We start from the raw sequence: 27,570 nt of genomic DNA, 5'->3' as shown, positions 1-27,570 counted from the left end.
GCACCACAAAGGGGCAGCGTTGCATGCTGGGATGTGTAGTTCCCAGGAGAGGAGCAGTCTCGTAGTGCCTTCGCCATGCTCCTGCTCGAGGCCGCTCTTGCTGGGCCAGTCTCCCCCCACCAATCCTCTCCAATGGAGGGGCAGGATCCCCGCCTGTAGAGGAATGATAGGCAGAGCAAGAGGCCAATCCGTGGCTTGCAACCTCCCCCCCTCCCAGCCCCCCCAGAGTCTCAGTGCCCCTCATCCTGGGTTTTCACGTGCGCACCGTGGCCTGGTGTGCACCAGCACCATTCATGCCTCAGCTGCACAGGGCCGTGGCCTGACTCATGAAGCTGTTTGCACGAATGCACCAGCTAGCTCATGTCCCCAGGACATGCCTCCTCCGTGGTGGCCAGTGCACCCCTGCACCCCTGGGGACGTGGCTCCCCCATGGTGGCGCCTGCACCAGCATCCCCGGGGACGTGGCTCCCCCGTGGTGGCGCATGCACCAGCATCCCCGGGGACGTGGCTCCCCCGTGGTGGCGCATGCACCAGCATCCCCGGGGACGTGGCTCCCCCGTGGCGGCGCGTGCACCAGCGTCCCCGGGGACGTGGCTCCCCCGTGGCGGTGCATGCACCAGCATCCCCGGGGACGTGGCTCCCCCGTGGCGGCGCATGCACCAGCATCCCCAGGACATGGCTCCCCCGTGGCGGTGCATGCACCAGCATCCCCGGGGACGTGGCTCCCCCGTGGCGGCGCATGCACCAGCATCCCCAGGACATGGCTCCCCCGTGGCGGTGCATGCACCAGCATCCCCGGGGACGTGGCTCCCCCGTGGCGGCGCCTGCACCAGCATCCCCTGGATGTGGCTCCCCCGTGGCGGCGCCTGCACCAGCGTCCCAGGGGACATGGCTCCCCCGTGGCAGCACGTGCCCAGCCTGGCAGGAGCAGCCCTTTTGGCCGGTACCATTGCCCCCGCTGGGGCTGGGTTTGCTCACCTGGGAGCAGAGGCCCCGTCCATGCACCCGGGCCCCCAGACGCAGGACGCAGGGTTGGAGCAAACGGCCGGCGCTTTATTTCCCTGACAACAAGCCTGGCCCGGGAGGCGGCGTCCCAGCTCCTAGGGGGCGGTGGCCACGTGGTCCCACAGGTCAGTGCTGTCTCCTTTGCACTGCCAAGGGTCTGGAAGCTGGCGGGGGGGCCAATGCCACCTGCACGCACTTGTGTCTTTCACTGAGCTCCATCCTCACACTCACCCCATCACGTGCACAGGCCGGCACGCTCGTGCACACTCACCACTTGTGTCTTGCACACGTGGAGGTGCTCACCCACCGTCTCTCATCCACGCATTCCCCAGTACACACGCCTCCGTGTCGGGAATATTCAGCCCCTCCCTGTTGCACGTGCCCCTGGCCTTACACACTCACCCCACATCACACATGCCCCAGTGTCTTGCACTCTCACACACTTGCCCTCGTGTCTCTCACACACACACTTGACTAGCACATGCCCCCTTGTGCTTCACGTGGGTGGCCCCAAGAGGTGCAGCCCCTCCCCCAGCCTCGCACACTCAGCCCAGTTGCACGTGCCCCCTGCTTTGCACCCTCCCTTTGCACGCCACCTTGTGCCTCATGCATGCGCACTGGCCTCCCCCACTGTCCCCTACACATTCATCCCAGTTCACTTCACCCTTTGCACACTCACCACGTGGCTCGCACCATCATGCACACACACTCGTCTCTCTCACACACACACACACACACACAGCAGTGATCCAGGGGCTGATCAGCAGGGCTGGACAGACATGCTGGGAGCCCTGGGGGAGAAGAAAACAAGGTCATACGCTGGGTCCCAGCCAGAGAGGGAGGGGACATAAAAGTGCCCCCCCCCCACTGCAAAGAGCCCCCAGTCCTGGAGCCCTAGACTGGACATTCACTGGCCCTGCCCACAGCAGCCCCTCAGTGCCTGCACTGACGCCCATGGCAGGGCCCTGATCCCAGCGGGGGGGACGGGGGGGCTGTGTGACTGAGAACAGGCGGTTGGGGGCTGCACCGACACCCCCCTGGCCAAGGTTGGCAGCCGCATGACACCAGACGCAGCACAGACCCTGGGGAGACCCTCCCGGCCCCAGCGAGCCGCCACACACCAAAGAGCATTTACTGATGGGGAAACTGAGGCACGGAGTGAGAACCTAGGCGTCCTGGCTCCCTCCCCATTCCCGGGGCATCCTGCCCCTCCCCCAGCTCCCGCCCCCTCCCTTCCCACCCTCAGGGTCCCCAGCCCCTCCGCACGCCTGGGATAGGACCCAGGAGTCCTGGCTCCCAGACCCCCTGCTCCACCCCAGACAGCCTGGCAGGCACAGACAGACAGAGCCGAGCCCGGCCCGGCCCCTACCTGGGATAGGGCGGGGGTGGCGCATCATGAACCCCAGATGCCTGCAGCGCCTCCTGGTAGGAGGGCAGCCCTGGAGGGCCCAGCGGCTTGGGGTCCCCAGGGAGGCAGCTCAGGGGCACGTCGGGGTTCAGGGGCATGTGGACACTGTGGGCGACAAGCGCGAGGGTTATTTGGGGGCATCTCGCCCTCTCCCTGCCCCGGCACATCCCTCAGGGGAGTCACCTCAGCCCCTCCCCTCCTGCCCCCGGGGCGCCCTGTCCCTCCCCCAGCTCCCGCCCCTCCCCTCCTGCCCCCGGGGCTCCCTGTCCCTCCCCCAACTTCCGGCCCTTCCCTTCCTGCCCCCAGGGCACCCTGTCCCTCCCCCAGCTCCCGCCCCTCCCCTCCTACCCCCGGGGCACCCTGTCCCTCCCCTCCTGCCCCCGGGGGTGCCCTGTCCCTCCCCCAGCTCCCGCCCCTCCCCTCCCCTCCTGCCCCCGGGGCTCCCTGTCCCTCCCCCAACTTCCGGCCCTTCCCTTCCTGCCCCCAGGGCACCCTGTCCCTCCCCCAGCTCCCGCCCCTCCCCTCCTGCCCCCGGGGCGCCCTGTCCCTCCCCTCCTGCCCCCGGGGCTCCCTGTCCCTCCCCCAACTTCCGGCCCTTCCCTTCCTGCCCCCAGGGCACCCTGTCCCTCCCCCAGCTCCCGCCCCTCCCCTCCTACCCCCGGGGCGCCCTGTCCCTCCCCTCCTGCCCCCGGGGCGCCCTGTCCCTCCCCCAGCTCCCGCCCCTCCCCTCCCCTCCTGCCCCCGGGGCGCCCTGTCCCTCCCCCAGCTCCCGCCCCTCCCCTCCTCCCCCAGCCCCGCCCCTCCCCTCCTGCCCCCGGGGCCCTGCCCTGCCCCTCCCCCCTGCCCCCTCCCCCAGCCCCTCCCCTCCTGCCCCCCGCCCGCCCCCTCCCGCCCCTCCCCTCCTGCCCCCGGGGCGCCCTGTCCCTCCCCTCCTGCCCCCGGGGCGCCCTGTCCCTCCCCTCCTGCCCCCGGGGCGCCCTGTCCCTCCCCTCCTGCCCCCGGGGCGCCCTGTCCCTCCCCAGCTCCCGCCCCTCCCCTCCTGACCCCAGGGCGCCCTGTCCCTCCCCCAGCTCCCGCCCCTCCCCTCCTGCCCCCGGGGCGCCCTGTCCCTCCCCCAGCTCCTGCCCCTCCCCCCTCCCCTCCTGACCCCAGGGCGCCCTGTCCCTCCCCCAGCTCCCGCCCCTCCCCTCCTGACCCCAGGGCGCCCTGTCCCTCCCCCAGCTCCCGCCCCTCCCCTCCTGACCCCAGGGCGCCCTGTCCCTCCCCCAGCTCCCGCCCCTCCCCTCCTGACCCCAGGGCGCCCTGTCCCTCCCCCAGCTCCCGCCTCTCCCCTCCTGCCCCCGGGGCGCCCTGTCCCTCCCCTCCTGCCCCCGGGGCGCCCTGTCCCTCCCCCAGCTCCCGCCCCTCCCCCTCCCCGCCTCTCCCCTCCCCCCCGGGGCCCGCCCCCCTGCCCCCGGGGCGCCCTGTCCCTCCCCCAGCTCCCGCCTCTCCCCTCCTGCCCCCGTGGCGCCCTGTCCCTCCCCCAGCTCCCGCCCCTCCCCTCCTGCCCCCGGGGCGCCCTGTCCCTCCCCAGCTCCCGCCCCTCCCCTCCTGCCCCCGGGGCGCCCTGTCCCTCCCCCAGCTCCCGCCCCTCCCCTCCTGCCCCCGGGGCGCCCTGTCCCTCCCCAGCTCCCGCCCCTCCCCTCCTGCCCCCGGGGCGCCCTGTCCCTCCCCCAGCTCCCGCCTCTCCCATCCTGCCCCCGTGGCGCCCTGTCCCTCCCCTCCTGCCCCCGGGGCGCCCTGTCCCTCCCCCAGCTCCCGCCCCTCCCCTCCCTCCCCAGCTCCCCCCCCTCCTGCCCCCGGGGCGCCCTGTCCCTCCCCCAGCTCCCGCCTCTCCCATCCTGCCCCCGTGGCGCCCTGTCCCTCCCCCAGCTCCCGCCCCTCCCCTCCTGCCCCCGGGGCGCCCTGTCCCTCCCCCAGCTCCCGCCCCTCCCCTCCTGCCCCCGGGGCGCCCTGTCCCTCCCCCAGCTCCCGCCTCTCCCCTCCTGCCCCCGTGGCGCCCTGTCCCTCCCCAGCTCCCGCCTCTCCCCTCCTACCCCCGGGGCGCCCTGTCCCTCCCCAGCTCCCGCCTCTCCCCTCCTACCCCCGGGGCGCCCTGTCCCTCCCCAGCTCCCGCCTCTCCCCTCCTACCCCCGGGGCGCCCTGTCCCTCCCCAGCTCCTGCCCCTCCTCCCTCCTCCCCTGCTCCCGCCCCTCCCCTCCTGCCCCCGGGGCGCCCTGTCCCTCCCCCAGCTCCCGCCCCTCCCCTCCTCCCTGCCCCTCCCCTCCCCCCTGCCCCTCCCCTCCTGCCCCCGGGGCGCCCTGTCCCTCCCCCAGCTCCCGCCTCTCCCCTCCTGCCCCCGGGGCGCCCTGTCCCTCCCCAGCTCCCGCCTCTCCCCTCCTGCCCCCGGGGCGCCCTGTCCCTCCCCCAGCTCCTGCCCCTCCCCTCCTGCCCCCGCGCCCCCTGCCCTCCCCCCCTGCTCCCGCCCCCTCCCCAGCTCCCACCCCTCCCCTCCTGCCCCCAGGGCGCCCTGTCCCTCCCCAGCTCCTGCCCCTTCCCCCCCTACTCTGGGGGACACCCTGCCCCTCCCTCCCCTCCTCCCAGGGGGTGCCCTGCCCCTCATGTCTTTGGCCCCTCCCCCCAGACCCTGCTTGCCCCCCATTACCTGTGTTGCCTGCGCTCCCGGGCCCGGTACTTGACACAGTACATGGCAACGACACCCACCATGATGAGCAGAACCAGCCCGGCCACCAGCCCGGCCACCAGCCCGGCCACGTCCACGCCGGAGCCGTCTGCGCGGGGCACAAGGGGGGGTGAGCAGGCAGGAGTCGGGGCCGGTCCCCTCCAGGGGGCGCCGGCTCCCACCCGGCTCCAGGGCGGGGACTGGCTGGGGGGTGCCCCACACTCACCTGAGTTCCCCCCTTTCCCGTTGTGGGGATACGTCTCCCAAAAGGCTTGCTGGAGGGAGGGGGGGACACAAGAACGGGTGGTTAATGTGGGGTACAGCTGCTCTGGTCACCCACGTCGGCCTCCATCCTCCATTTACAGCCCCTCCCCACTGAGCCCAGCCCCTCCTGCCCTAACCACTAGGCGCCACTCCCTGCTTCCCATCCCCCGCTCCACCCCCTCCTGAAATGGAAAGGGGCAAATGCCCTGCTCATGCCAACGCGGCGCCGGGGTGGGGGGAGGGGCCTGGGGAACTCCCTGCCACAAGATTTCACGGCTGGTCCTGAGCTCTTTGGCCTCATCTGACCCCTAAGTAAGTAGGCCTGGGGGAGGGGAGGTTGCCCGGTAACAACGGGGTTTATACTGGTCAGGGATGAGATGATCGGGGAGGGGAGGAGATCTGGCTGGCTGGGGGAAGCAGAGACGTCTCACCCCTGCAAAACGAGGGAGAATCCCCCTCCCGCAGGAGCAGTATAGGGAATAGGACTCAGCTGGCTCATGGGGCCAGAAGGGTTAACCTCCTCCTCCAATGCCCCAGGGCCTTGGGTCCATTCCCCCTCCCCCCCCCGCCTGGAAGGGAATTCACCCCTGTCCAGCCCAGCTGGGATCCTTCCCTGAGAGGTGGCTCCTCCCTGCTAGTTCTGGGGGAGCCTGCTCCTTGTAGACCCCCGCTCCCCATCGCCCCAGCCCCCGCTGCCCCCCACGGGCCCCGCCCGGTACTCAGCTGTTACAGCGTCGTTCTCAAAGACCTCCCGGGCCTCCTCGTAGTTGCAAACCTCCTCCTTGCACTCCCGCTCCAGGTTCCCCGGCACCACTAGCTCGAAGTCCCAGTGATTGTAGAGGAGCCTGCGCCCCAGGAACCCCTGAGCCGCGTCCGCAGCCAGGAACACTGGACAGCAGGGGGAGAAGGGGGATCAGGACACCTGGCTCCGCCAGGGCAGTGGGGGTTAGTGGTTAGAGCAGAAGGCTGGGAGCCAGGCACCAGGGTTCTCTCTCCTGGCTCTGCCAGGGCAGTGAGGTTTAGTGGTTAGAGCAGGAGGCTGGGAGCCAGGACATCTGGGTTCTCTCTCCTGGCTCTTCCAGGGCAGTGGAGGTTAGTGGTTAGAGCAGGAGGCTGGGAGCCAGGCACCTGGGTTCTCTCTCCTGGCTCTTCCAGGGCAGTGGGGGTTAGTGGTTAGAGCAGGAGGCTGGGAGCCAGGACATCTGGGTTCTCTCTCCTGGCTCTTCCAGGGCAGTGGGGGTTAGTGGTTAGAGCAGGGGGGCTAGGAGCCAGGACATCTGGGTTCTCTCTCCCTGGCTCTTCCAGGGCAGTGGAGATTAGTGGTTAGAGCAGGAGGCTGGGAGCCAGGCACCTGGGTTACCCCCACTGCCCTGGCAGAGCCAGGAGAGAGAAGTGGTTAGAGCAGGAGGCTGGGAGCCAGGACATCTGGGTTCTCTCTCCTGGCTCTGCCAGGGCAGTGGGGGTTAGTGGTTAGAGCAGGGGGGCTAGGAGCCAGAACATCTGGGTTCTCTCTCCCTGGCTCTTCCAGGGCAGTGGAGATTAGTGGTTAGAGCAGGAGGCTGGGAGCCAGGCACCTGGGTTCTCTCTCCTGGCTCTGCCAGGGCAGTGGGGGTTAGTGGTTAGAGCAGGGGGGCTAGGAGCCAGGACATCTGGGTTCTCTCTCCTGGCCCTGCCAGGGCAGTGGGGGTTAGTGGTTAGAGCAGGAGGCTGGGAGCCAAGCACCTGGGTTCTCTCTCCCTGGCTCTTCCAGGGCAGTGGGGGTTAGTGGTTAGAGCATGAGGCTGGGAGCCAAGCACCTGGGTTCTCTCTCCTGGCTCTGCCAGGGCAGTGGGGGTTAGTGGTTAGAGCATGAGGCTGGGAGCCAGGCACCTGGGTTCTCTCCTGGCTCTGCCAGGGCAGTGGGGGTTAGTGGTTAGAGCAGGGGGCTGGGAGCCAGGATGCCTGGGTTCTCACCCTAGCTTTGCCAGGGCAATGGGGTCTAGTGGGTACAGACCTCAAGGTGTCTTCTCTCCTAATGGGCTGGCAGGGGGAGGAAAGAGGGATCCAGAGCGGCTCGCTCTCCCAGGCCCTGGGACCCCCACTGAAGCCCCCAACTTACCTTGTCCCCCCGCAGCCCGGGGAGCTGCTGCCTGCGGGGGCGCTGGCTGAAGGCCTGGCCCAGAAGGATCAGAAATGACGCCCGCCACATGATGGTGAGATCTGCCATGGGAGGAGGGGGCAGTGTTAGAAGGGTGGGGCAGCCCCCCCCACACACTCCTTTCCCATCGCCCCGGAGTAAGGCACCCCCTGCCCCAGGATCCAGAACTGGTGCCTGGCTGGCACCCCCAAAACCTGCACTGTTACCCCAACCCCCTGCTGCTGCTGCATGAACCCCAACTCCTACCCGATCCCTTTGGCACCCCCAAACCTGGCCCTACCCCAAGCCCTGTCCCAGGCCCGCCTCCCCCAGCAGGGAAGTTCACCGGGTTCCCCAGCTCCTGGTACCCCCCATGTCCACCAGGGTCCTGGGGGGAGCGCTGCTAAGGGCACCTCAAGGAGCCGGCTCAGGCACAGAGCAGGAGACACCCAGAACGAGAGGCCCTGGTCCCACCTCCAGCTTGTCTCACCCCCTTGTTTAGAACAGGCCAGGCCAGGGGGCTGGCAGCCCGGACTCCTGGGTTCCATCCCTGGCCCTGGAAGGGGTGTGTGGTCTAGTAGTTAGAGCGGGGTAGTGGTGGGAGCCAGGACTGGGTAGGTAGTGCGGTCTAGTGGTTAGAGCGGGGTAGGGGCTGGGAGTCGGGACTGGGTGGGTAGTGGGGTCTAGTGGTTAGAGCAGGGTAGGGGCTGTGAGTCAGGACTGGGTGGGTAGCGGGCTCTAGGGGTTAGAGCGGGGTAGGGGCTGGGAGCCAGGACTGGGTGGGTAGCAGGGTAGGGGCTGGGAGTCAGGACTGGGTGGGTAGCGGGGTCTAGGGGTTAGAGCGGGGTAGGGGCTGGGAGCCAGGACTGGGTGGGTAGCGGGGTCTAGGGGTTAGAGCAGGGTAGGGGCTGGGAGCCAGGACTGGGTGGGTAGCGGGGTCTAGGGGTTAGAGCGGGGTAGGGGCTGGGAGTCAGGACTAGTGGGTAGCGGGGTCTAGGGGTTAGAGCGGGGTAGGGGCTGGGAGTCAGGACTGGGTGGGAAGAGGGGTCTAGTTGTTAGAGCGGGGTAGGGGCTGGGAGCCAGGACTGGGTGGGTAGCGGGGTCCAGGGGTTAGAGCGGGGTAGGGGCTAGGAGTCAGGACTGGGTGGGTAGAGGGGTCTAGGGGTTAGAGCGGGGTAGGGGCTGGGAGCCGGGACTGGGTGGGTAGCGGGGTCTAGGGGTTAGAGCGGGGTAGGGGCTGGGAGCCGGGACTGGGTGGGTAGCGGGGTCTAGGTGTTAGAGCGGGGTAGGGGCTGGGAGCCGGGACTGGGTGGGTAGCGGGGTCTAGGGGTTAGAGCGGGGTAGGGGCTGGGAGCCAGGACTGGGTGGGTAGCGGGCTCTAGGGGTTAAAGCGGGGTAGGGGCTGGGAGTCAGGGACTGGGTGGGTAGCGGGGTCTAGGGGTTAGAGCGGGGTAGGGGCTGGGAGTCAGGACTGGGTGGGTAGCGGGGTCTAGGGGTTAGAGCGGGGTAGGGGCTGGGAGCCGGGACTGGGTGGGTAGCGGGCTCTAGGGGTTAGAGCGGGGTAGGGGCTGGGAGCCGGGACTGGGTGGGTAGCGGGGTCTAGGGGTTAGAGCGGGGTAGGGGCTGGGAGCCGGGACTGGGTGGGTAGCGGGGTCCAGGGGTTAGAGCGGGGTAGGGGCTGGGAGCCGGGACTGGGTGGGTAGCGGGGTCTAGGGGTTAGAGCGGGGTAGGGGCTGGGAGCCGGGACTGGGTGGGTAGCGGGGTCTAGGGGTTAGAGCGGGGTAGGGGCTGGGAGCCGGGACTGGGTGGGTAGTGGGGTCTAGGGGTTAGAGCGGGGTAGGGGCTGGGAGTCGGGACTGGGTGGGTAGCGGGGTCTAGGGGTTAGAGCGGGGTAGGGGCTGGGAGCCGGGACTGGGTGGGTAGCGGGGTCTAGGGGTTAGAGCGGGGTAGGGGCTGGGAGCCGGGACTGGGTGGGTAGCGGGGTCTAGGGGTTAGAGCGGGGTAGGGGCTGGGAGCCGGGACTGGGTGGGTAGCGGGGTCTAGGGGTTAGAGCGGGGTAGGGGCTGGGAGCCGGGACTGGGTGGGTAGCGGGGTCTAGGGGTTAGAGCGGGGTAGGGGCTGTGAGTCAGGACTGGGTGTAGCGGGGTCCAGGGGTTAGAGCGGGGTAGGGGCTGTGAGTCAGGACTGGGTGGGTAGCGGGGTCTAGGGGTTAGAGCGGGGTAGGGGCTGGGAGCCAGGACTGGGTGGGTAGCGGGCTCTAGGGGTTAGAGCGGGGTAGGGGCTGTGAGTCAGGACTGGGTGGGTAGCGGGCTCTAGGGGTTAGAGCGGGGTAGGGGCTGGGAGTCGGGACTGGGTGGGTAGCAGGGTCTAGGGGTTAGAGCGGGGTAGGGGCTGGGAGCCGGGACTGGGTGGGTAGCGGGGTCTAGGGGTTAGAGCGGGGTAGGGGCTGGGAGCCGGGACTGGGTGGGTAGCGGGGTCTAGGGGTTAGAGCGGGGTAGGGGCTGGGAGCCGGGACTGGGTGGGTAGTGGGGTCTAGGGGTTAGAGCGGGGTAGGGGCTGGGAGCCGGGACTGGGTGGGTAGCGGGGTCTAGGGGTTAGAGCGGGGTAGGGGCTGGGAGCCGGGACTGGGTGGGTAGCGGGGTCTAGGGGTTAGAGCGGGGTAGGGGCTGGGAGCCGGGACTGGGTGGGTAGCGGGCTCTAGGGGTTAGAGCGGGGTAGGGGCTGGGAGCCGGGACTGGGTGGGTAGCGGGGTCTAGGGGTTAGAGCGGGGTAGGGGCTGGGAGCCGGGACTGGGTGGGTAGCGGGGTCTAGGGGTTAGAGCGGGGTAGGGGCTGGGAGCCGGGACTGGGTGGGTAGCGGGCTCTAGGGGTTAGAGCGGGGTAGGGGCTGGGAGCCAGGGCTATCCTGGGAGAAGAGCGGGGTCTAGTGGTTTGAGGGGATGGGGGAGCCAGGACTCCTGGGTTCTCTCCCCAGCCCCAGCGGGCCCGGCCCCCCCAGAACAAGGCGCATTCCGGAGCCGGACGGGAGCTATGTCCCTGCGGGCAGGGAGGAGCCGAGACAGGACCGGACCCGCCCGGAGCAGGAGGGTCAGACCTGCGGGGCAGTGACCCAGGCCAGCGGGGCCCGGCGGGGGGGAATCCGCCCCCTCCCACTTCTCTGCCGCTCCCCGCTCCCAAGGGCCCCCCTGGTCCGGCTCCTGGTGCCGAAGGACCCCGAGGAATCCCCCCCCCCAGCAAAGTTCCCTGCTCACCTGCCGCCCGTCCAGGAAGGGGGGGGTCGCTCAGCCCCCCGGGAGCAGTCCGGGTGTGGGGGGGCGGGGTGCGGCTGATCTCAGAGGAGAGCGGCCAGCGCCGGGGGTGGGTGGTTCGAGGTTCCCGGGGCCCCGGACGCCTGAGTCCTTGTTTTGGCCAAAAGCGGCAGCTCCGGGCCAGACAGGTGAGGGCGGGGGAGGGTCCAAAGGTCACATGCCGGAGAAGGGAGGGGAGGGGCAGGTGCAGCCCGGACAGGTGGATGAGCCAGGTATGGGGGAGGGAAGTTTCCAGGGCATTCAGGGGTGGAGGGATGGGGGGGCAGGAGATGGCATGTGCTGGGAGTGTCTGGGGGCATTCTAGGGGGGCTGCATGGTGGATCCCAGGGGGTGCACAAATTGGGGGGATCCCAGGAGATAGACGGGCCCAGGGAGTGTGGAGGGATCTCAGAGGGGGGCAGGAGACTGTGGGGGAGGGACTGGGAGGGGGTAGATGCCTGGAAGGGCTGCAGGGGGCACTCTGGGGGGGGGGCTTGGCAGCCTCAGGAAATGCATGGGTGGTAGGAGTGTAGGGAGCTTCCCAGGGGAGGCAGCTGCTGGGGGGCTTTGTGGGGGGATCCCAGGGGTGCAGGGCTGGGAGGGATGTGCAGGGGGTCCTGGAGGACAGGTGCAGGGGGGCTGAACGGGAGGAGGAGGAAAAGTTTCCGAGGGGCATGAATCAGGGAACAGGCAGCGGGGGACGGAGGTGAGGAGCACTGTACCTATTCCAGTGGCCCCCCTCCATCCCTGTTGGTGCCCCTCAGTGCCCCCAAGAACTGGGGCTGGCAGCAGGCCTTTGGCTTTAGGAAGAGGAAGCAGATGGGCATAAGGCAGCTGAGGTGGGGGCCACGGCCGACAGGGGGAGTGGAGCAGAGCCCCTGGGTGTGGGGCTGGCAGCCAGGACCCTGTGAAATCCTGCACCCCTAGTTCCCCCGGCCGATGCATGTTGCTGCAGGGCTGGAGCCGCAGCCAGGGGAGGAGGCACTTGCCCCCCACTTTGTGACCTTAACATGGAACAAGCCTGTTTGAGAGGGAATAAAATGACGATTTGGCTGGGATTTGGAGAGAGGGGGTTCGAGCGGGGAGTTGGGGGGGCTGGGAACCAGGACTCCTGGGCTCTCCCCCAATTCTGGGATGGGAGTGGTGGCTAGTGGTTAGAGCTGGGAGCCCGACACTTAGGGTCTCTCCCTGGATCTGGGAGAGGAGTGGGGGCTAGTGGTTAGACCAGGGCAGCTGGGGGCCAGGACTCACGTGGAGACTAACACAATACGGGAGGGGGGCAGGAGACTCCTGGCACCGAGGCTGAACCCGCCTCTTCCCCGCCCCCGGCTGGGGAACAATCCTCCCCAGGAACCTTCCTGCCGCGTCCCGTCGCCCGGCCGGTCTGATTTCCCTGGTGCACCGCGCAGGGATATATGTGGACGCGGCGTTTCCGGTTGGCCTCACTTCCTGTTTCCGGTGCGGTGGGAGAGGAGAGGAGAGGTGAGGCTGACCCGGGAGAGGGGGGGACGATTCCCCCCCCCCACTCCGGATATGGGGAGGGCTCCCTAAAAACGGGCCCCTCCCGAAATGGGTCCCTCGCCCCTCCCCCACCCCGGGAGTGTGGGGTCCCCCCTGGAAATGAGTCCCCGCCCTTCCCTGGCGCAGGGGGGGGGGTCCCACCGGAAATGGTCCCCCCCAGTCTTCCCTGGGGCATGGGGTGTCCAGCCCATGAACCCCTTCTCCGCGTGGGGGTTGATACAGGAACCAGCCCCCCCATCTCCTGCCCCCCCAGGCACGGTGCCCCCTGGCAGCCCCCCCATCTCCTGCCCCCAGGCACGGTGCCCCCTGACAGCCCCCCATCTCCTGCCCCCCCCAGGCACGGTGCCCCCTGACAGCCCCCCCATCTCCTGCCCCCCCAGGCACGGTGCCCCCTGACAGCCCCCCATCTCCTGCCCCCCCAGGCACGGTGCCCCCTGACAGCCCCCCATCTCCTGCCCCCCCCAGGCACGGTGCCCCCTGACAGCCCCCCATCTCCTGCCCCCCCAGGCACGGTGCCCCTGGCAGCCCCCCATCTCCTGCCCCCCAGGCACGGTGCCCCCTGGCAGCCCCCCCTCTCCTGCCCCCCAAGCACGGTGCCCCCTGGCAGCCCCCCCATCTCCTGCCCCCCCAAGCACGGTGCCCCCTGGCAGCCCCCCATCTCCTGCCCCCCAAGCACGGTGCCCCCTGGCAGCCCCCCCATCTCCTGCCCCCCCAAGCACGGTGCCCCCCAGCCCCCCATCTCCTGCCCCCTGGCACGGTGCCCCCTGGCAGCCCCCCATCTCCTGCCCCCCAAGCACGGTGCCCCCTGGCAGCCCCCCCATCTCCTGCCCCCCAAGCACGGTGCCCCCTGACAGCCCCCCATCTCCTGCCCCCCCGGCACGGTGCCCCCTGACAGCCCCCCCATCTCCTGCCCCCCGGCACGGTGCCCCCTGACAGCCCCCCCATCTCCCCCCCCCGGCACGGTGCCCCCTGACAGCCCCCCCATCTCCTGCCCCCCCAGGCACGGTGCCCCCTGACAGCCCCCCCATCTCCTGCCCCCCCAGGCACGGTGCCCCCTGGCAGCCCCCCCATCTCCTGCCGCCCCAGGCACGGTGCCCCCTGGCAGCCCCCCCCATCTCCTGCCCCCCCAGGCACGGTGCCCCCTGGCAGCCCCCCCATCTCCTGCCCCCCCAGGCACGGTGCCCCCTGGCAGCCCCCCCATCTCCTGCCCCCCCAGGCACGGTGCCCCCTGGCAGCCCCCCCATCTCCTGCCCCCCCAGGCACGGTGCCCCCTGGCAGCCCCCCCATCTCCTGCCCCCCCAGGCACGGTGCCCCCTGGCAGCCCCCCCATCTCCTGCCCCCCCAGGCACGGTGCCCCCTGGCAGCCCCCCCATCTCCTGCCCCCCCCAGGCACGGTGCCCCCTGGCAGCCCCCCCATCTCCTGCCCCCCCAGGCACGGTGCCCCCTGACAGCCCCCCCATCTCCTGCCCCCCCCAGGCACGGTGCCCCCTGACAGCCCCCCAAAGCGCCGTGTGGTCAGCCCGGCTTTGGGGAGGGTGTGGGGATGCCCCCCTGGTCCGCCTGCCTGTGCGGTGGGGGCCCCCCTCGCTGGAGCCGACCCATGGGGGCAGCCATGTCATCAGGGCGAAGGGGGCGCCTCCCCGGGGGGGACGGGCCGCTGGCGTGGGGCCACACGGCGGGACGCGGGATCGCAGCGCACGGGGCCGGTCGGGCGTGTGCAGATCGGTGTTTGCCAAGGCACCCCGGGGCGGTGGCAGGGAACGGCGCCCGCGGAGCAGGCGCTGCCGGGCGGGCGCGTGGTCACGGGCGAGGTTTTGCTTGGCAGGATTAGATGGGTCTCACACTTGCCACGGCCCACGTGAGGTCGGCGGGCGCTGGCTGCCGGCCACGTTCCAGAGCATGAGCAGGCCGTCGGCATCTGGCCAGGGTTTCCAGTGGGGCCCACAGGGATCTGGGGGTGAATGCAAGAGGCACTGGGCCAGACTCAGCCATGCGGCTTCGCCATCTCCTGAGACTGGATCTTTGGGCCTGCACCCCCCCGTGTCCCACGGTGGGACCCCGACCCCTGAAGGAGTCGTGGCGCTCTCCCAGTGCTGCAGCACACCCGCCGGCACTGGGGCCTGCTCCGGTGGGGGTGGGGGAAACTGAGGCACGTGCAGCCTATCCCCACTTTGTCGTCCCTGAAGCAAACACAGAATGGTGGCTGATGAAGTTTGTAGGTGACCCAAATATTGGGGGCACGCTCAGTGACAGGTCAGTGACACCGAGCAGTCTCGGCCGACAGGGTAAGCCGGGTGCAGACAAACACCATGGGGTTTTAATTTGGTTGATCATGAGTGTAAGCATCTGGGAGCAGAGGGCAGTGGCTGTACGGACGGGTTGAGGGACTCCTCGCCCCGGGAAACTGGACCTGGAAAGGGGGGGGTATGAGGAAGTGGGAAATTTTGTAACGTTTTCTGTGACTGTGGCATGTGCCTCAGTTTCCCTGAGTGCTGCATGTTTGACAAGGTGCGTGGAGGGGGGCAGTTGTTTGTTCTCTGGAGAGGACATGGTGGCTGGAAATGTGGCTGGGCTGCGGGGCTCGTGTCTTTCTGCCCCGGAAGAGGAACGGAGGGAGGGGCAGGTTGGGCTAATGAAGCGTACCCTGCTAGAAGGATGGCCAGTTCTGGCCTTGAGGGTAGCGGGAGGGCTGCAGCCAGGTAAATCCAGCCTTGCCCGTGCCCCTCCGGGTGTTCACCAGGCCTGGCGGGGACGCTGAAGGGAGGGGTGGGGGTTAGCTGGCTCGGGGGCGGCCCCGGCTGGGATCTGGGGGCTTGGATCCGAGAAGGGTGCAAGGGTCAGCAAAGCGAGTCCAGGAGCGGTGGCTATTCGGGCGCGGGGGGCAGGGGTGCTGGAGACCGTCTGCCTGGGGGTGCCCGGGCGAGTTTCTAGCCTGAGGGTTTGCCCCAGAGAAGGCTGGAAACCGCCGCCTGCCCCGGAGGTGGGGAGCAGTCTGAGGTGGGGTCCCCTTTCCCAGCAGAGGGGCTGCTCCCCCCCCCAGGCTGGATCTGGGGTCGGTGAGGTCCTGGGACGTAACCGACTCCCTCCCCCAGGGGCGCTGAGTCAGGATGACGCGTCACGGAAAGAACTGCACGGCTGGTGCCGTTTACACCTACCACGAGAAAAGGAAGGATACAGGTGAGCCCCCTGCTGCAGGGAAGGGGGGGCCCAGAGCTGGGGGTGGGGAGGGAGGAGCACCGGCAGTGCTGGGGGGGGGGTTCAGCTCCCCCATCCCTGACCCTTCTCCTGCCCCCCTGCAGCCGCCTCCGGGTACGGGACCCAGAACGTCCGTCTGAGCCGAGATGCTGTCAAGGACTTTGACTGCTGCTGCCTGTCCCTGCAGCCCTGCAAGGACCCCATGGTCACGTAGGTATCGGGGCGTCCGGCACCCCCCACGTGGGCAGGAGCCTCCCAGGTCCCCCGCAGCTGTATGGAGAGACCCCCTTTCTTCTCCAGCCCCCGTGGGTCCCGGCAGCTGTGTAGAGAGACCCCCTTGCTTCTCCAGCCCCCGTGGGTCCCGGCAGCTGTATGGAGAGACCCCCTTTCCCGCCCGCTTCCTGGGTCCTGGCAGGGGTGTAGAGACACCCTGAAAGAGGAGACAGCTCTTCTGGGTCTTAGTAGCTGCATATTGCTCGGACCCCCTGCTGGTGCTTCAACCCAGCCCCGTGGCCCCCACCCTGGCAGCCTGTGAGCAGGCAGATAATCCCCGAGCTGGTGCGTCCCCAGTAGCAAGACAAGCCCTGGGTGTGTGGGGGGGTCTGTCTCAGCCCCCCCGTCTCCCCCCCCGCCAGGCCCGACGGGTACCTGTACGAGAAGGAGGCCATCCTGGAGTACATCCTGCACCAAAAGAGGGAGATCGCCCGGCAGATGAAGGTAAAAACCCTGCTGGGTCCCCACTGCCCCATTCGGGGGAGGGCTGAATTCTCCTGGAGGGGTGCGGGAGGACGTGGGGGGCAGCTGAGGGGCAGGGCTGCCCGGGGGCTTGTTCCTCAGGGCTCAGCCGGGGGGGTGTCCGCCCGGGGTTTAGGCGGCGTACGGCGGCCCCCAAGGGGAGCCGAAGGCCGCGGGTTCAAGGCCTGTCACTGACAGCCCCGGGGTGGGGGAGGGGGCGTCCCTCCAGCACCCTGTTGAGGCTTCTCTCCCTCCCCCGCCCGCGCCACAGGCCTACGAGAAGCAGAAGAAGGAGAAGCGGACGGAGCTGGAGGAGCTGAGCCGGGCGGCCGAGGAGGCCAAGGTGAAGGGCTTCCTGGCCAAGGAGCAGAGCATCGTCAGCAAGCCCCTGGACCCCTTCGAGAGCAAGTCCGGTGCGGGGCGGGACTGAGGGGTACTGGCAGGCGGTTGGGGGTCAGGGCGGGGGGCGACCGAGGGGTGGGGGCACATGGGTAAGGGCTGAGGGGTGGGGAGCCACAGGTCAGGACTGAGGTGGGAGGGGGTGGCTGAGGGGCGGGGGGTGGCTGAAGAGTAGGGGCGCATGGGTCAGGACTGGGGTGGAGGGGTGGCTGGGGCACATGGGTCGGGACTGAGGGGGGAGGGGCAGGGGGCGGGGCAGGCTGGGGGGGGCAGGGGGCAGGACAGGGGCGGGGCAGGGACGGGGGGTGGGGGGGGGCTGAGGGGCGGGGGGCCGCGGGGCAGGACTGAGGGGCGGGTGGGACTGGGACGGGGAGCCACGGGGCAGGACTGGGGGGGGGACTGAGGGGCGGGGGGCCGCGGGGCAGGACTAAGGGGCGGGTGGGACTGAGGGACGGGTGGGACTGAGGGACGGGGGGCCACGGGGCAGGACTGGGGGGGACTGGGGGGCGGGGGCCACGGGGCAGGACTGGGGGGGACTGGGGGGCGGGGGGCCGCGGGGCAGGAGGGGCGGGGGGGGGGAACTGAGGGACGGGGGGCCACGGGGCAGGACTGGGGAGGACTGGGGGGCGGGGGCCACGGGGCAGGACTGGGGGGGAACTGAGGGACGGGGGGCCACGGGGCAGGACTGGGGGGGACTGGGGGGCGGGGGCCACGGGGCAGGACTGGGGGGGAACTGAGGGACGGGGGGCCACGGGGCAGGACTGGGGGGGACTGGGGGGCGGGGGCCACGGGGCAGGACTGGGGGGGAACTGAGGGACGGGGGGCCACGGGGCAGGACTGGGGGGGACTGGGGGGCGGGGGCCACGGGGCAGGACTGAGGGGCGGGGGGTCACGGGGCAGGACTGGGGGGCGGGGTCCACGGGGCAGGACTGAGGGGCGCTCTGTGTTCCAGGGGACCCCCAGCCCGGCCCAAGCAGCTCGGAGGAGACCAAGCAGCTGCCCAGTTTCTGGATCCCATCGCTCACTCCTGAGGCCAAGGCCAGCGGGGTGCAGAAGCCAGTAAGTGGGGTGTGGAGCCCCGCCCCCTGCCCGGAGCCCATCATAGCAGGAGCCAGGCTCCCTCCCATTTCGGCTCCCCTAGAGCATTCTGGGAAAAGCTGGCACTCCACTGCCCCCCCCCCACCCAGCCCCATGTCCCCCGCAGGACCGGTGCGTGTACTGCCCCATGAGCGGGCGCCCCTTGCGCCTCAGGGACCTGACCCCGGTGCACTTCACCCTGCTGGACCCGGCAGTGGATCGGGTCGGGCTCATCAACCGGCAGGACCGATACGTCTGCGCCGTCACCCGCGACATGCTGGGCAACTCGGTGCCCTGCGCCGTGCTGCGCCCTTCGTGAGTGGGGCTGTGGGCTGGGAGGGAGGGGGACCGGCAGGGATTGGGGGGCAGGGCTGTGGGCTGGGAGGGAGGGGCCCCGGCAGGGATGGGGGGGCAGGGGCTGCTGGGCAGGAGGGAGGGGCACTGGCAGGGTGAGGGGGCTAAGGGCTGTGGGGTGGGAGGGAGTGGGGGGCTGGCGAGGGAGGGGCCCCGGCAGGGCGGGGGGGCAGGGGCTGCTGGGCAGGAGGGAGGGGCACTGGCAGGGTGAGGGGCTAAGGGCTGTGGGGCGGGAGGGAGTGGGGGGCTGGCGAGGGAGGGGCACCGGCAGGGCTGGGGGCTTGGGTCCAGGCTCCCTGGGGGCCAGGCTGTCCAGGCAGTGCAGATCCATGCCCCCCCGCAGGGGCTCGGTGGTCACCCTGGCGTGCGTGGAGCGCCTGATCAAGAAGGACATGGTGGATCCGGTCAACGGGCAGAAGCTACGTGCCGACGACATCATCGTGCTGCAGCGGGTGAGTGGGGGCACGTCCCTGCACAGCCGCCCCCCTGTGAGCGACCCGGCAGTGTGGGGCAGCCCCCCCATCTCACCCCTGCTCTGTGCCCCTCTCTCTTCCAGGGCGGCACGGGCTTCGCGGGCTCCGGGGTGCGTCTGGAAGCCAAGAAGTCCCGCCCCGTCATGCAGGCCTAGCCCCACCCCCCCCCCCCCCCCCCCCCGAGGACGGGGCTTGTCACAGCGCCGGGGAGTCCTTTTAACCCGGGTCTCCAGCACCGCTGCCTGCCCTCTGGAGCAGGGAAACTGAGGCAGCCAGTCCCAGAGCTCAGCACGGATGGGTGGGGTGGGGGGAGCGTGTCTAAATAAAGCAGCCTGCGTCTCAGCCTCCGCGCCCCGTCCCTTCGGCCTTGCCTACAGCCCTCAGACCGGCTCCAGCGCCGTCCCCCTCCCTGCGGCCGTGCCTGGGCTCTGCCACCTCCCCCCCAGGCTGTCCGCTCCCGGTTCTCAAGATCCCGCTGCCCCCCCAGCCAGGGCCTTGCAAAGAGGCCTCCCCGCAGCCGCCCACCTGTTGTGCTGACTCTGTGCCCGCTTCAGGGTGCTGCCGCCCACCCCGCCTTCCTTTGGTGCCTGGGGGGGGGTCCCCAGGCCCTGCTGTGGCGTTCCCCCTCCATCCACCCAACCAGGAAATGGGGCTGGTTTGGCTCTTGGGTGCCCCCCTAGCGGGGGAAGGACTTGGAGAGGCCTGCCCCCCGCCTCCAAGTGTGGCATCTTCGGCCCTATAGCCCCGGGCCCCCCAAGGACTGTGGGAGGCAGGGGGACCCCCACCCCCTGCTGGCCTGGGGCTGGCGGGGGCTTGTTCTGCAGCCCCCCGGCTCCCGGGGTGAACGTGGCGGGACGATGCTGTTGGGGGCTGAGTGGCTGGAGGGGCTGGAGAGCTATGGGCACGCGGGGGGCCTGGCTGGGGCCTGTGCGGCCCCCCCACACTCCGGAGCCCTGGGAGGGAAAAGCTGCCCAGCAGGATAGATGGGGGGCGGGGGGGCTGGCCTGTTGTGTGGGGGATGGAGAAACCAAAACAGAGCTGCTCCCCCCCTGCCTGCCCCCCACTCAGCACTCAGGCTGCCACAGGTGGGGGGACCGATTAGTGTTTATTGCCACGTGTGCGTGTACAGCCCTGGCCCCACCCCCGACCACACGCATTGAGGGACCCGCTCCTGTGCCCACCACAGCTGGGGGGGGAGCAGGGGGGGTGAGAGCCTCCTGGCCCTGGGTTAATACTGGTACTTTTTACAGTGCACATGCACGGGGGAGAGGCTTGGCCAGTGGGGCCCCCCCCCCCCGGTAAACTGAGGCACAGGAACAGGAATGATTCACAGGGAGCTGGGGCCAGACACCAGGAGTTGCTGCCCCTTCCCCCTGCTCCACCCCCTAGACCTCACTCCCCTTCCAGAGCCAGGGAGAACGCCCAGGAGTCCTGGCTCCCCAGCCAGGTTGTCTTTCCAAATCTGAGTTGATGGCCAGCCCCCCAATAAATAAGTCCCCTCCCCCAGGGTCCGTGCAGTGGGGGGGGGGGCCCAGCCCTCCGTCACAGCTCGTCATGTTTGCGGGTCAGGTCCTCGCCGTAGTTGGTGGCCTGGCTGCCTACGAACATGTTCCAGTTGTCGAGGATTTCCTGCTTGGTCAGCCGCTCGTCCTGGGGGGGAGGGAGCCGGTTACAGGGCTGGGGGGGAGCCAGGCAGCCTACTGCACCCTGCCCTCCCCAGCCGGTCTGTTACAATTACCCCCTTCCCTGGCGTGGGGGGGCCGTTTGCAGGCAGGGTGCCCTCCTCTTCCCCCCAGGCCTGCGCCCCCTTCCCTGGCGTTGGGGGGCCGTTTGCAGGCAGGGTGCCCTCCTCTTCCCCCCAGGCCTGCGCCCCCTTCCCTGGCGTTGGGGGGCCGTTTGCAGGCAGGGTGCCCTCCTCTTCCCCCCAGGCCTGCACCCCCTTCCCTGGCGTTGGGGGGCCGTTTGCAGGCAGGGTGCCCTCCTCTTCCCCCCAGGCCTGCGCCCCCTTCCCTGGCATTGGGGGGCCGTTTGCAGGCAGGGTGCCCTCCTCTTCCCCCCAGGCCTGCGCCCCCTTCCCTGGCGTTGGGGGGCCGTTTGCAGGCAGGGTGCCCCCCTCTCCGCCGCCGCTCACCTTGTCCTTGTCCGACTCGTAGATGAGGTGCGTGGCCTCCACTTGGGGGTGGTCGTAGTCCTGGGGCAGGATCCAGTGGCCAATCTCGGCCCGGTCCAGCCGCCCGTCCCGGTCCAGGTCCCGGAAATCCAGGAACTGCTGCCGCTCGCTCTGCACCCACTCGGGCTCTGGCTCGCCGGCCTCGGGGCTGTACATGTCACCTGGGGAGGTGGGGGGGGGGCTCAGGGCTTGGAGCAGCCCCAACGCCGCCACCCCCCCCCCCCCCGGGCCAGGCTCCCCTCGTCCCCCCGCCCCACCCGCCCCCAGCCCCCACTCACCGATGTATTCCTCCACCTGCACAAACCCGTCCCCATCCTTGTCGATGTCTTCAATCGTTTCCTGGGGGGCAGGAGTTAGGTGCCGCTGAGCATCATGGGAAAAGCTGTGGGGCACCCCCCTCCTCGCCCGCCTTGGCTGCCTCTGGGGCTGGGCAAGGGAACCCAGGAGTCCAGGCGCCTGGCCCCCTGCTCTAACCGCTGGCCCCCGCTCCCCTCACCGTGACCACGATGTCCTTCATGTAGTCGAACTCCTCGGGATGCAGGAAGGCGGTGAACTCCTCGCGCGTGGCGATCCCGTCCCCGTCCCGGTCGGCCGCCTTGAAGCGCCGCTCGTCCCTCGCCAGCATCTTGCGGTAGGAGTGTTTGTCCTCCAGGTCGCTGAACTCCTCCCCTGGGGGCGCCCGGCAGTGAGCCCCCCTTCCGGCCCCTGCTGCCCAGCGCCCCCCCGCCTGCTCCCTCCCCCAAGTCTGGGCCCCGCTGCCTAGCCCCCTCCCTCAAGTCTGGGCCCCGCTGCCTAGCGCTCCCCCCTCCCCCAAGTCTGGGCACCGCTGCCTAGCGCCCCCCCCCCCCTGCCCCCTCCCCCAAGTCTGGGCCCCCCCCCCCTCCCCCCCCTCCCTCCCCCAAGTCTGGGCCCCACTGCCTGGCTCCCCTGTGCCCGGCTCCCCATTCTCGACTCCCCCCATGCCAGCTCCCAATGCCTAGCCCTCCCCCCATGTCTGGGCCCCCCCTGCCTAGCCCCTCCATGTCTAGCCCCCACTGCCCAGGTCCCCTCCCTCTGCGTCCAGCCCCACTGCCTTCCCAGGGCTGGGGAGAGAACCGAGGAGTCTGGGCCGCCAGTCCCCCACCCCCCAGGCCGGGCTAGAACTGCTGGGGGGCTCAAGGGGCTGGTATGGGACCAGCTCAACCGTGGGGCTGGAAACCGCCGGGTCCCGAGGCCAGACGCAGGACCTGGGGGTGGGCCTGGCTGCCCCGGACACCGGGGCGGGGCCCTCACCGGCGTAGTAGCCGTAGGTGGCGTTCTTGAACTCGGCCCAGGCGATGCGCCCGTCGCCGTCCCGGTCGTAGTCCTTCCAGTTCCTGTCCACGTTCTCGTAGATGTAGCGGTTCTGGGTGTGCTTGATCCAGTCCTTCAGCTCCGCGTGGGTCACCAAGCCGTCCCCGTCCCGGTCAATGCGCTCCACGATCTTCCTGGGGGGGGGCGTCAGAAGAGAATGGGGCCGAGCTCCCACAAGCAGGGAGAGGAGTGGGGGCTGGCGGTTGGGGGGGGGCTGGACACCGGGGCGCGCTCCCAGCTGAGGGAGGGCAGCGGGGGCTAGTGGTTAGAGCGGGGCGGGGGGCCAGAGGCCTGGTCTCTCTCCCTGCCGAGGGAGGGCAGCGGGGGCTAGTGGTTAGAGCGGGGCAGGGGGCCAGAGGCCTGGTCTCTCTCCCTGCTGAGGGAGGGCAGCAGGGGCTAGTGGTTAGAGCGGGGCAGGGGGCCAGAGGCCTGGTCTCTCTCCCTGCTGAGGGAGGGCAGCGGGGGCTAGTGGTTAGAGCGGGGCGGGGGGCCAGAGGCCTGGTCTCTCTCCCTGCTGAGGGAGGGCAGCGGGGGCTAGTGGTTAGAGCGGGGCAGGGGGCCAGAGGCCTGGTCTCTCTCCCAGCTGAGGGAGGGCAGCGGGGGCTAGTGGTTAGAGCGGGGCAGGGGCCAGAGGCCTGGTCTCTCTCCCTGCTGAGGGAGGGCAGCGGGGGCTAGCGGTTAGAGCGGGGCAGGGGCCAGAGGCCTGGTCTCTCTCCCTGCTGAGGGAGGGCAGCGGGGGCTAGCGGTTAGAGCGGGCCGGCTCTCGCTCACCCCAGCCGCTCCCGGCTCTCCTCGGGCGTGAGCTGGTCGAAGGTCTTGGCCTGCTCCTTGCCCAGGAAGGCCTCGTGGTCGTACTGGAAGTCCTGGCGGTCGTCGTGCGGGTGGTCGCTCAGCTCCGGGGCGTGATGCACCCGCTCCCGCTTCTCGGGGGGCGGCTTGGCCAGCGCCAGGCCCAGGGCCAGGGCCAGCACCGCCCGGCCCCGCCACATCCTCCTTGTCCCCCTGCAGGCCTGGGGGGGGCAGGTGGGTCAGGGCTATGGCAGGGCCCTGCCTCAGCCCCCTCTGCTCCGCCCCACCCCCCACAGTCCCCTCTGCTCCGCCCCCACCCCCCACAGCCCCCTCTGCTCCGCCCCCACAACCCCCTCTGCTCCGCCCCCACCCCCCACAGCCCCCTCTGCTCCGCCTCCACAGCCCCCTCTGCTCTGCCCCCACCCCCCCCCCCACAGCCCCCTCTGCTCCGCCCCCACCCCCCACAGCCCCCTCTGCTCCACCCCCACAGCCCCCTCTGCTCTGCCCCCACCCCCCACAGCCCCCTCTGCTCTGCCCCCACCCCCCAGGCCCCCTCTGCTCCGCCCCCACCCCCCACAGCCCCCTCTGCTCCACCCCCACAGCCCCCTCTGCTCCGCCCCCACCCCCCACAGCCCCCTCTGCTCCGCCCCCACGGCCCCCTCTGCTCCGCCCCCACTCCCCACAGCCCCCTCTGCCCCACCCCCCAGCCCCCTCTGCTCCGCCCCCACCCCCCACGGCCCCCTCTGCTCCGCCCCCACCCCCACGCCCCTCTGCTCTGCCCCCACCCCCCACTCCCCCTCTGCTCCGCCCCCACCCCCCACGGCCCCCTCTGCTTCGCTCCCACGTCCCCCTCTGCTCCAGCCCATTGGGTCCCTGTCCCAGCTGGGCTGCCAGCCTGACTCCCCTCTCCTCCCGCCCCCCAGCCAGCCTCCTGGGCTATCAGTTGCTAGGTAGCCAATGTCCCTCCTAGTGATGTCTTTGTGGCCCCACACAGCCCTGCCTGGCCTCTGCAGGGGGCCACCAGCCCTGGGCCACCCGCCCACTGACCCCTTTGCTCTACCCCTCCCCCACCACTGCTCCTCCTCCCATAGACCCCCAGGCTTCCAGCCCCCACCCCTCTCTGGCCCCTCCCTGCCTCCGCACTACACGCCCCCCACCCTGTATCAGAGGTAGCAGGGCGGGGTGCAGGGGGCTCTCCTGGAGTAGGGCTGGGGGGGGCCACAGGCTGCCAGCCCCGCCCCGCCCCTGGGGGCATGTTAGTAACCGTGTAACTGCAGGATGAGCAGAATACCCGATATCCAACAGCCCTGCCTGCTGCCCCCCAGCCCTCCTGCATCTGGCCCTCCCACCTCCTGCCCCAGCCCCCACCTCCAGCCTTCTTTCCACAGCCCCCTACCTTCTGCCCCCCCCCCCGCCACGGCCCCCCACTTGCCAGAGCCCCCCAACGCCTTCTGCTCCCCCTCTGCCACGTGCCCCATGCCCGCAAGGCCAGTCTGGTTCCCACAGCGTCCTCCTGCCCCCAGTGGCCCCCCCTGCCCCACAGCGCGCCCCCCCCCCCGTTCCAAAGAGGGGGCTGGGCGCTTCTGGGGGGAATCACAAAGCTGGGAGTCCAGTGACACCCACAGAAAGCAGGGGTCCCCCAGCCCCTCCCCCACACCTCGCCCAACCCCAGAGGGTCCCCCCAGCCCCCTCGCATCTCGCCCAGCGCCCCCATACCTCGCTCAGCACCGCACCGTGTTCGGCTCCTGTCTCAGAAGGGAGGACCCGGCCCCCCCAACTCCGCCCCCACGGGGCCACGCCCCCCGCCCTAGTGCAGCCAATCGGAGGCCGGTATCGCTCCAGGGGTGGGGCCAGGCCGCTCGCTGATTGGCTGCCCGGCGCCACGTTGACACAAAGTATTCCCAAGTTCTACTCCTGTCCCGGGAAAAGGGGGACACGTGGGGGTTGGGAGCGGGATTGTGGGGGCCTGTGGGGCTAGGGCGGGGGCAGCGCTGAGAGTCCGGGGGCCATGGGGCAGGTATCCCAGGACAAAGGAGTCCCCTGGCCGCACCCCCTCCCTGGGTCAGGGTATGAAGGGCATCACCAGCGTGCCCAGGGAAACTGAGGCACGCACCCGGGGTCATCATTATAGGACAGTAGAGCTCACATGCCACGTACCAAGGGGGTCAAGCGAACGCCGTGGAGTCGGGCAAGGGGGACGGGCAGCAGGCCATGCCATGGGGGCAGGGGATAGGGAATGGGGTGCAGGACTTATGGGTTCTGACCCAATCCAAACAGGCTTCTTGCAGTATTGTAGGGGGCCCGTCCACCCCCCCCCCGCAGCTACCTCCCTGTCCCTCCCCTCTGGCTGCTGCCCCCGCCCCCCGCCACCAGCTGCGCCCCCCTGCCTGCTCCGGAGCTCGGCCTAGCAGTCACCCCATCTCCCACTCGGTCCCTGACCCAGTCAGGGGAGCCACCCCCAATCCTGACTCTCCTCTGCCCATTGCTCCCCCCTCAGCCAGTTGCTAGGTAGCCAAAGTCCCTCCTAGTGATGTCTTTGTTGCCCCAGGCACCCCTGCCTGGCCTCTGCAGGGGGCCACCAGCCCTGAGCCACCCCAGGGGCCAGTGCTGCACTTAGGGGAAACTGAGGCACGCACCGTGTTCTACCAAATATTTCTGGAAACTTCTCGGGCCCACCTAGGTGGCCTCTCCCTGAAGGAATATCACCACTTACAGACACCGGCCTCAGCCCGCTCCCCGGGCCGGCTTCTGGGGGATGCAGCCAGACCCCCCCCCCCCGAAAGGGGAACACCTTCCCCCGCCTTCATGGCCACCGAGATCTCTTGCCCCTGCCTCCGAAAGGAGTCCCTCTGTCTGCCTGCCCCCTCCCCCCTCTCTGCCTGTCTGTCCCCCTCCCCTCATCTGCCCGTCCCTGTCCCCACACCCGGACTGCCCATCCGTCTGTCCCCCTCCCCCTCTCTGTCTGCCCATCCGTCTGTCCCCCTCCCTCCTCTCTGCCTGTCTGTCCCCCTCCCCTCATCTGCCCGTCCCTGTCCCCACACCCGGACTGTCCATCCCTCTGTCCCCCTCCCCGCATCTGCCCGTCCGTCTGTCCCCCAAACTCCCTGTCTGCCTGTCCTCTATCACACCCCCGTCTGCTCGTCCAGCTGTCCCCCTCCCCCCTCTCTGTCTGCCCATCCGTCTGTCCCCCTCCCCCCTCTGTCTGCCCATCCGTCTGTCCCCCTCCCCCCTCTCTGCCTGTCTGTCCCTCAGTCCCGGGGCCTTGCTGAATGTTTCTCCTGCGTTATTCCTTTCCCCCACCAGGGGGCAGCACGGCCCCAGTTTCCCCCGGGAGCGGGGGCGGGGGCCGTGTCTGGGGGGGGCGGGGGCCGTGTCTGGGGGGGAAGGGAACTGGCCACTCACCCACCCCCAGGATCCAGGCACAAGCCCCCTGTGTGGGGCCGAGCTCGCCAGGATCGGGCCGTGCAAAGAGGGAACTGAGGCAGCTGCCTTGCCCCGGGGGCCCGCAGGTGTGAGCGGCCCGGGGCAGAGCCCGGCAGCGCGGGAATCCAGGCGCCTGCTGGTCCCCAGCTGGGAGAGACCTGGAGTCGGGTACCCAGCCCCCAAGCCGCCCCCCAATCCCCTTCCACGGCCGGGAGAGAGCCCCGCCCCCAGCCCCGCCGAGCCCCTCAGCCCGCCCCGCGCCCCCCGGCCCCCAGCCCCGCCGAGCCCCTCAGCCCGCCCCGCGGCCCCCGCCCCGCCCCGCCCCTCAGCCCGCCCCGCGGCCCCTGCCCCCCAGCCCTGCCGAGCCCCTCACCCCGCCCCGCGGCCCCTGCCCCCCAGCCCTGCCGAGCCCCTCACCCCGCCCCGCGGCCCCTGCCCCCCAGCCCTGCCGAGCCCCTCACCCCGCCCCGCGGCCCCTGCCCCCCAGCCCTGCCGAGCCCCTCACCCCGCCCCGCGGCCCCTGCCCCCCAGCCCTGCCGAGCCCCTCACCCCGCCCCGCGGCCCCTGCCCCCCAGCCCTGCCGAGCCCCTCACCCCGCCCCGCGGCCCCTGCCCCCCAGCCCTGCCGAGCCCCTCACCCCGCCCCGCGGCCCCCCCCCTGCCCCCCAGCCCTGCCGAGCCCCTCACCCCGCCCCGCGGCCCCTGCCCCCCAGCCCTGCCCGAGCCCCTCACCCCGCCCCGCGGCCCCTGCCCCCCAGCCCTGCCGAGCCCCTCACCCCGCCCCGCGGCCCCTGCCCCCCAGCCCTGCCGAGCCCCTCACCCCGCCCCGCGGCCCCTGCCCCCCAGCCCTGCCCGAGCCCCTCACCCCGCCCCGCGGCCCCTGCCCCCCAGCCCTGCCCGAGCCCCTCACCCCGCCCCGCGGCCCCTGCCCCCCAGCCCTGCCCGAGCCCCTCACCCCGCCCCGCGGCTCCTGCCCCCCAGCCCTGCCCGAGCCCTTCACCCCGCCCCGCGGCCCCTGCCCCCCAGCCCTGCCCGAGCCCTTCACCCCGCCCCGCGGCCCCTGCCCCCCAGCCCTGCCCGAGCCCCTCACCCCGCCCCGCGGCCCCTGCCCCCCAGCCCTGCCCGAGCCCTTCACCCCGCCCCGCGGCCCCTGCCCCCCAGCCCTGCCGAGCCCCTCACCCCGCCCCGCGGCCCCTGCCCCCCAGCCCTGCCCGAGCCCCTCACCCCGCCCCGCGGCTCCTGCCCCCCAGCCCTGCCCGAGCCCCTCACCCCGCCCCGCGGCCCCTGCCCCCCAGCCCTGCCGAGCCCCTCACCCCGCCCCGC

At 70.8% G+C, this 27,570-nt stretch overlaps 3 protein-coding genes across 4 annotated transcripts; 1 reads left to right on the top strand and 2 right to left on the bottom strand.

Moving 5' to 3' along the window:
* Nucleotides 1-1,032: 1,032 nt before the first annotated feature.
* PRRG2 (proline rich and Gla domain 2) lies at nucleotides 1,033-6,288 on the bottom strand (the record flags this gene model as incomplete). The annotated part of the gene is made up of 5 exons (XM_089770447.1): nucleotides 1,033-1,796; nucleotides 2,375-2,518; nucleotides 5,097-5,223; nucleotides 5,341-5,389; nucleotides 6,103-6,288. Coding segments are annotated over 5 exons (537 nt in total), but the record flags the coding sequence as incomplete, so codon positions are not given.
* A 5,901-nt stretch (nucleotides 6,289-12,189) lies between these two features.
* On the top strand, nucleotides 12,190-18,876 carry NOSIP (nitric oxide synthase interacting protein). 2 transcript variants are annotated; one of them, XM_075916803.2, is made up of 9 exons: nucleotides 12,190-12,262; nucleotides 15,394-15,478; nucleotides 15,601-15,706; nucleotides 16,132-16,213; nucleotides 16,503-16,635; nucleotides 17,583-17,689; nucleotides 17,835-18,022; nucleotides 18,405-18,513; nucleotides 18,618-18,876. In XM_075916803.2, the coding sequence occupies exons 2-9, from the start codon at nucleotides 15,409-15,411 to the stop codon at nucleotides 18,687-18,689; spliced, it is 867 nt and encodes a 288-aa protein (XP_075772918.1). In that variant the 5' UTR covers nucleotides 12,190-12,262; nucleotides 15,394-15,408; the 3' UTR covers nucleotides 18,690-18,876. The 2 variants fall into 2 exon arrangements, with proteins under 2 accessions (XP_075772918.1, XP_075772917.1); XM_075916802.2 differs by having other exon boundaries at nucleotides 12,192-12,262; nucleotides 16,503-16,644.
* Nucleotides 18,877-19,620: 744 nt separating this feature from the next.
* Nucleotides 19,621-24,817, bottom strand: RCN3 (reticulocalbin 3). The gene is made up of 7 exons (XM_089770132.1): nucleotides 24,542-24,817; nucleotides 22,808-23,046; nucleotides 21,977-22,170; nucleotides 21,201-21,373; nucleotides 20,983-21,043; nucleotides 20,666-20,865; nucleotides 19,621-20,184 (listed from the first exon to the last, which is right to left on the bottom strand). Exons 2-7 carry the CDS (start codon nucleotides 23,023-23,025, stop codon nucleotides 20,077-20,079), a joined length of 954 nt encoding a protein of 317 aa, XP_089626258.1. The 5' UTR covers nucleotides 23,026-23,046; nucleotides 24,542-24,817; the 3' UTR covers nucleotides 19,621-20,076.
* Nucleotides 24,818-27,570: the final 2,753 nt, after the last annotated feature.

The sequence above is a fragment of the Pelodiscus sinensis genome, chromosome 18 (genome assembly GCF_052426305.1).
Source record: "Pelodiscus sinensis isolate ZL-2025 chromosome 18, ASM5242630v1, whole genome shotgun sequence".
NCBI classification, from domain to species: domain Eukaryota; kingdom Metazoa; phylum Chordata; order Testudines; family Trionychidae; genus Pelodiscus; species Pelodiscus sinensis.
The sequence above is the reverse complement of the archived record's forward strand: the minus strand, read 5'-3'. Positions and strand labels throughout refer to the sequence as shown.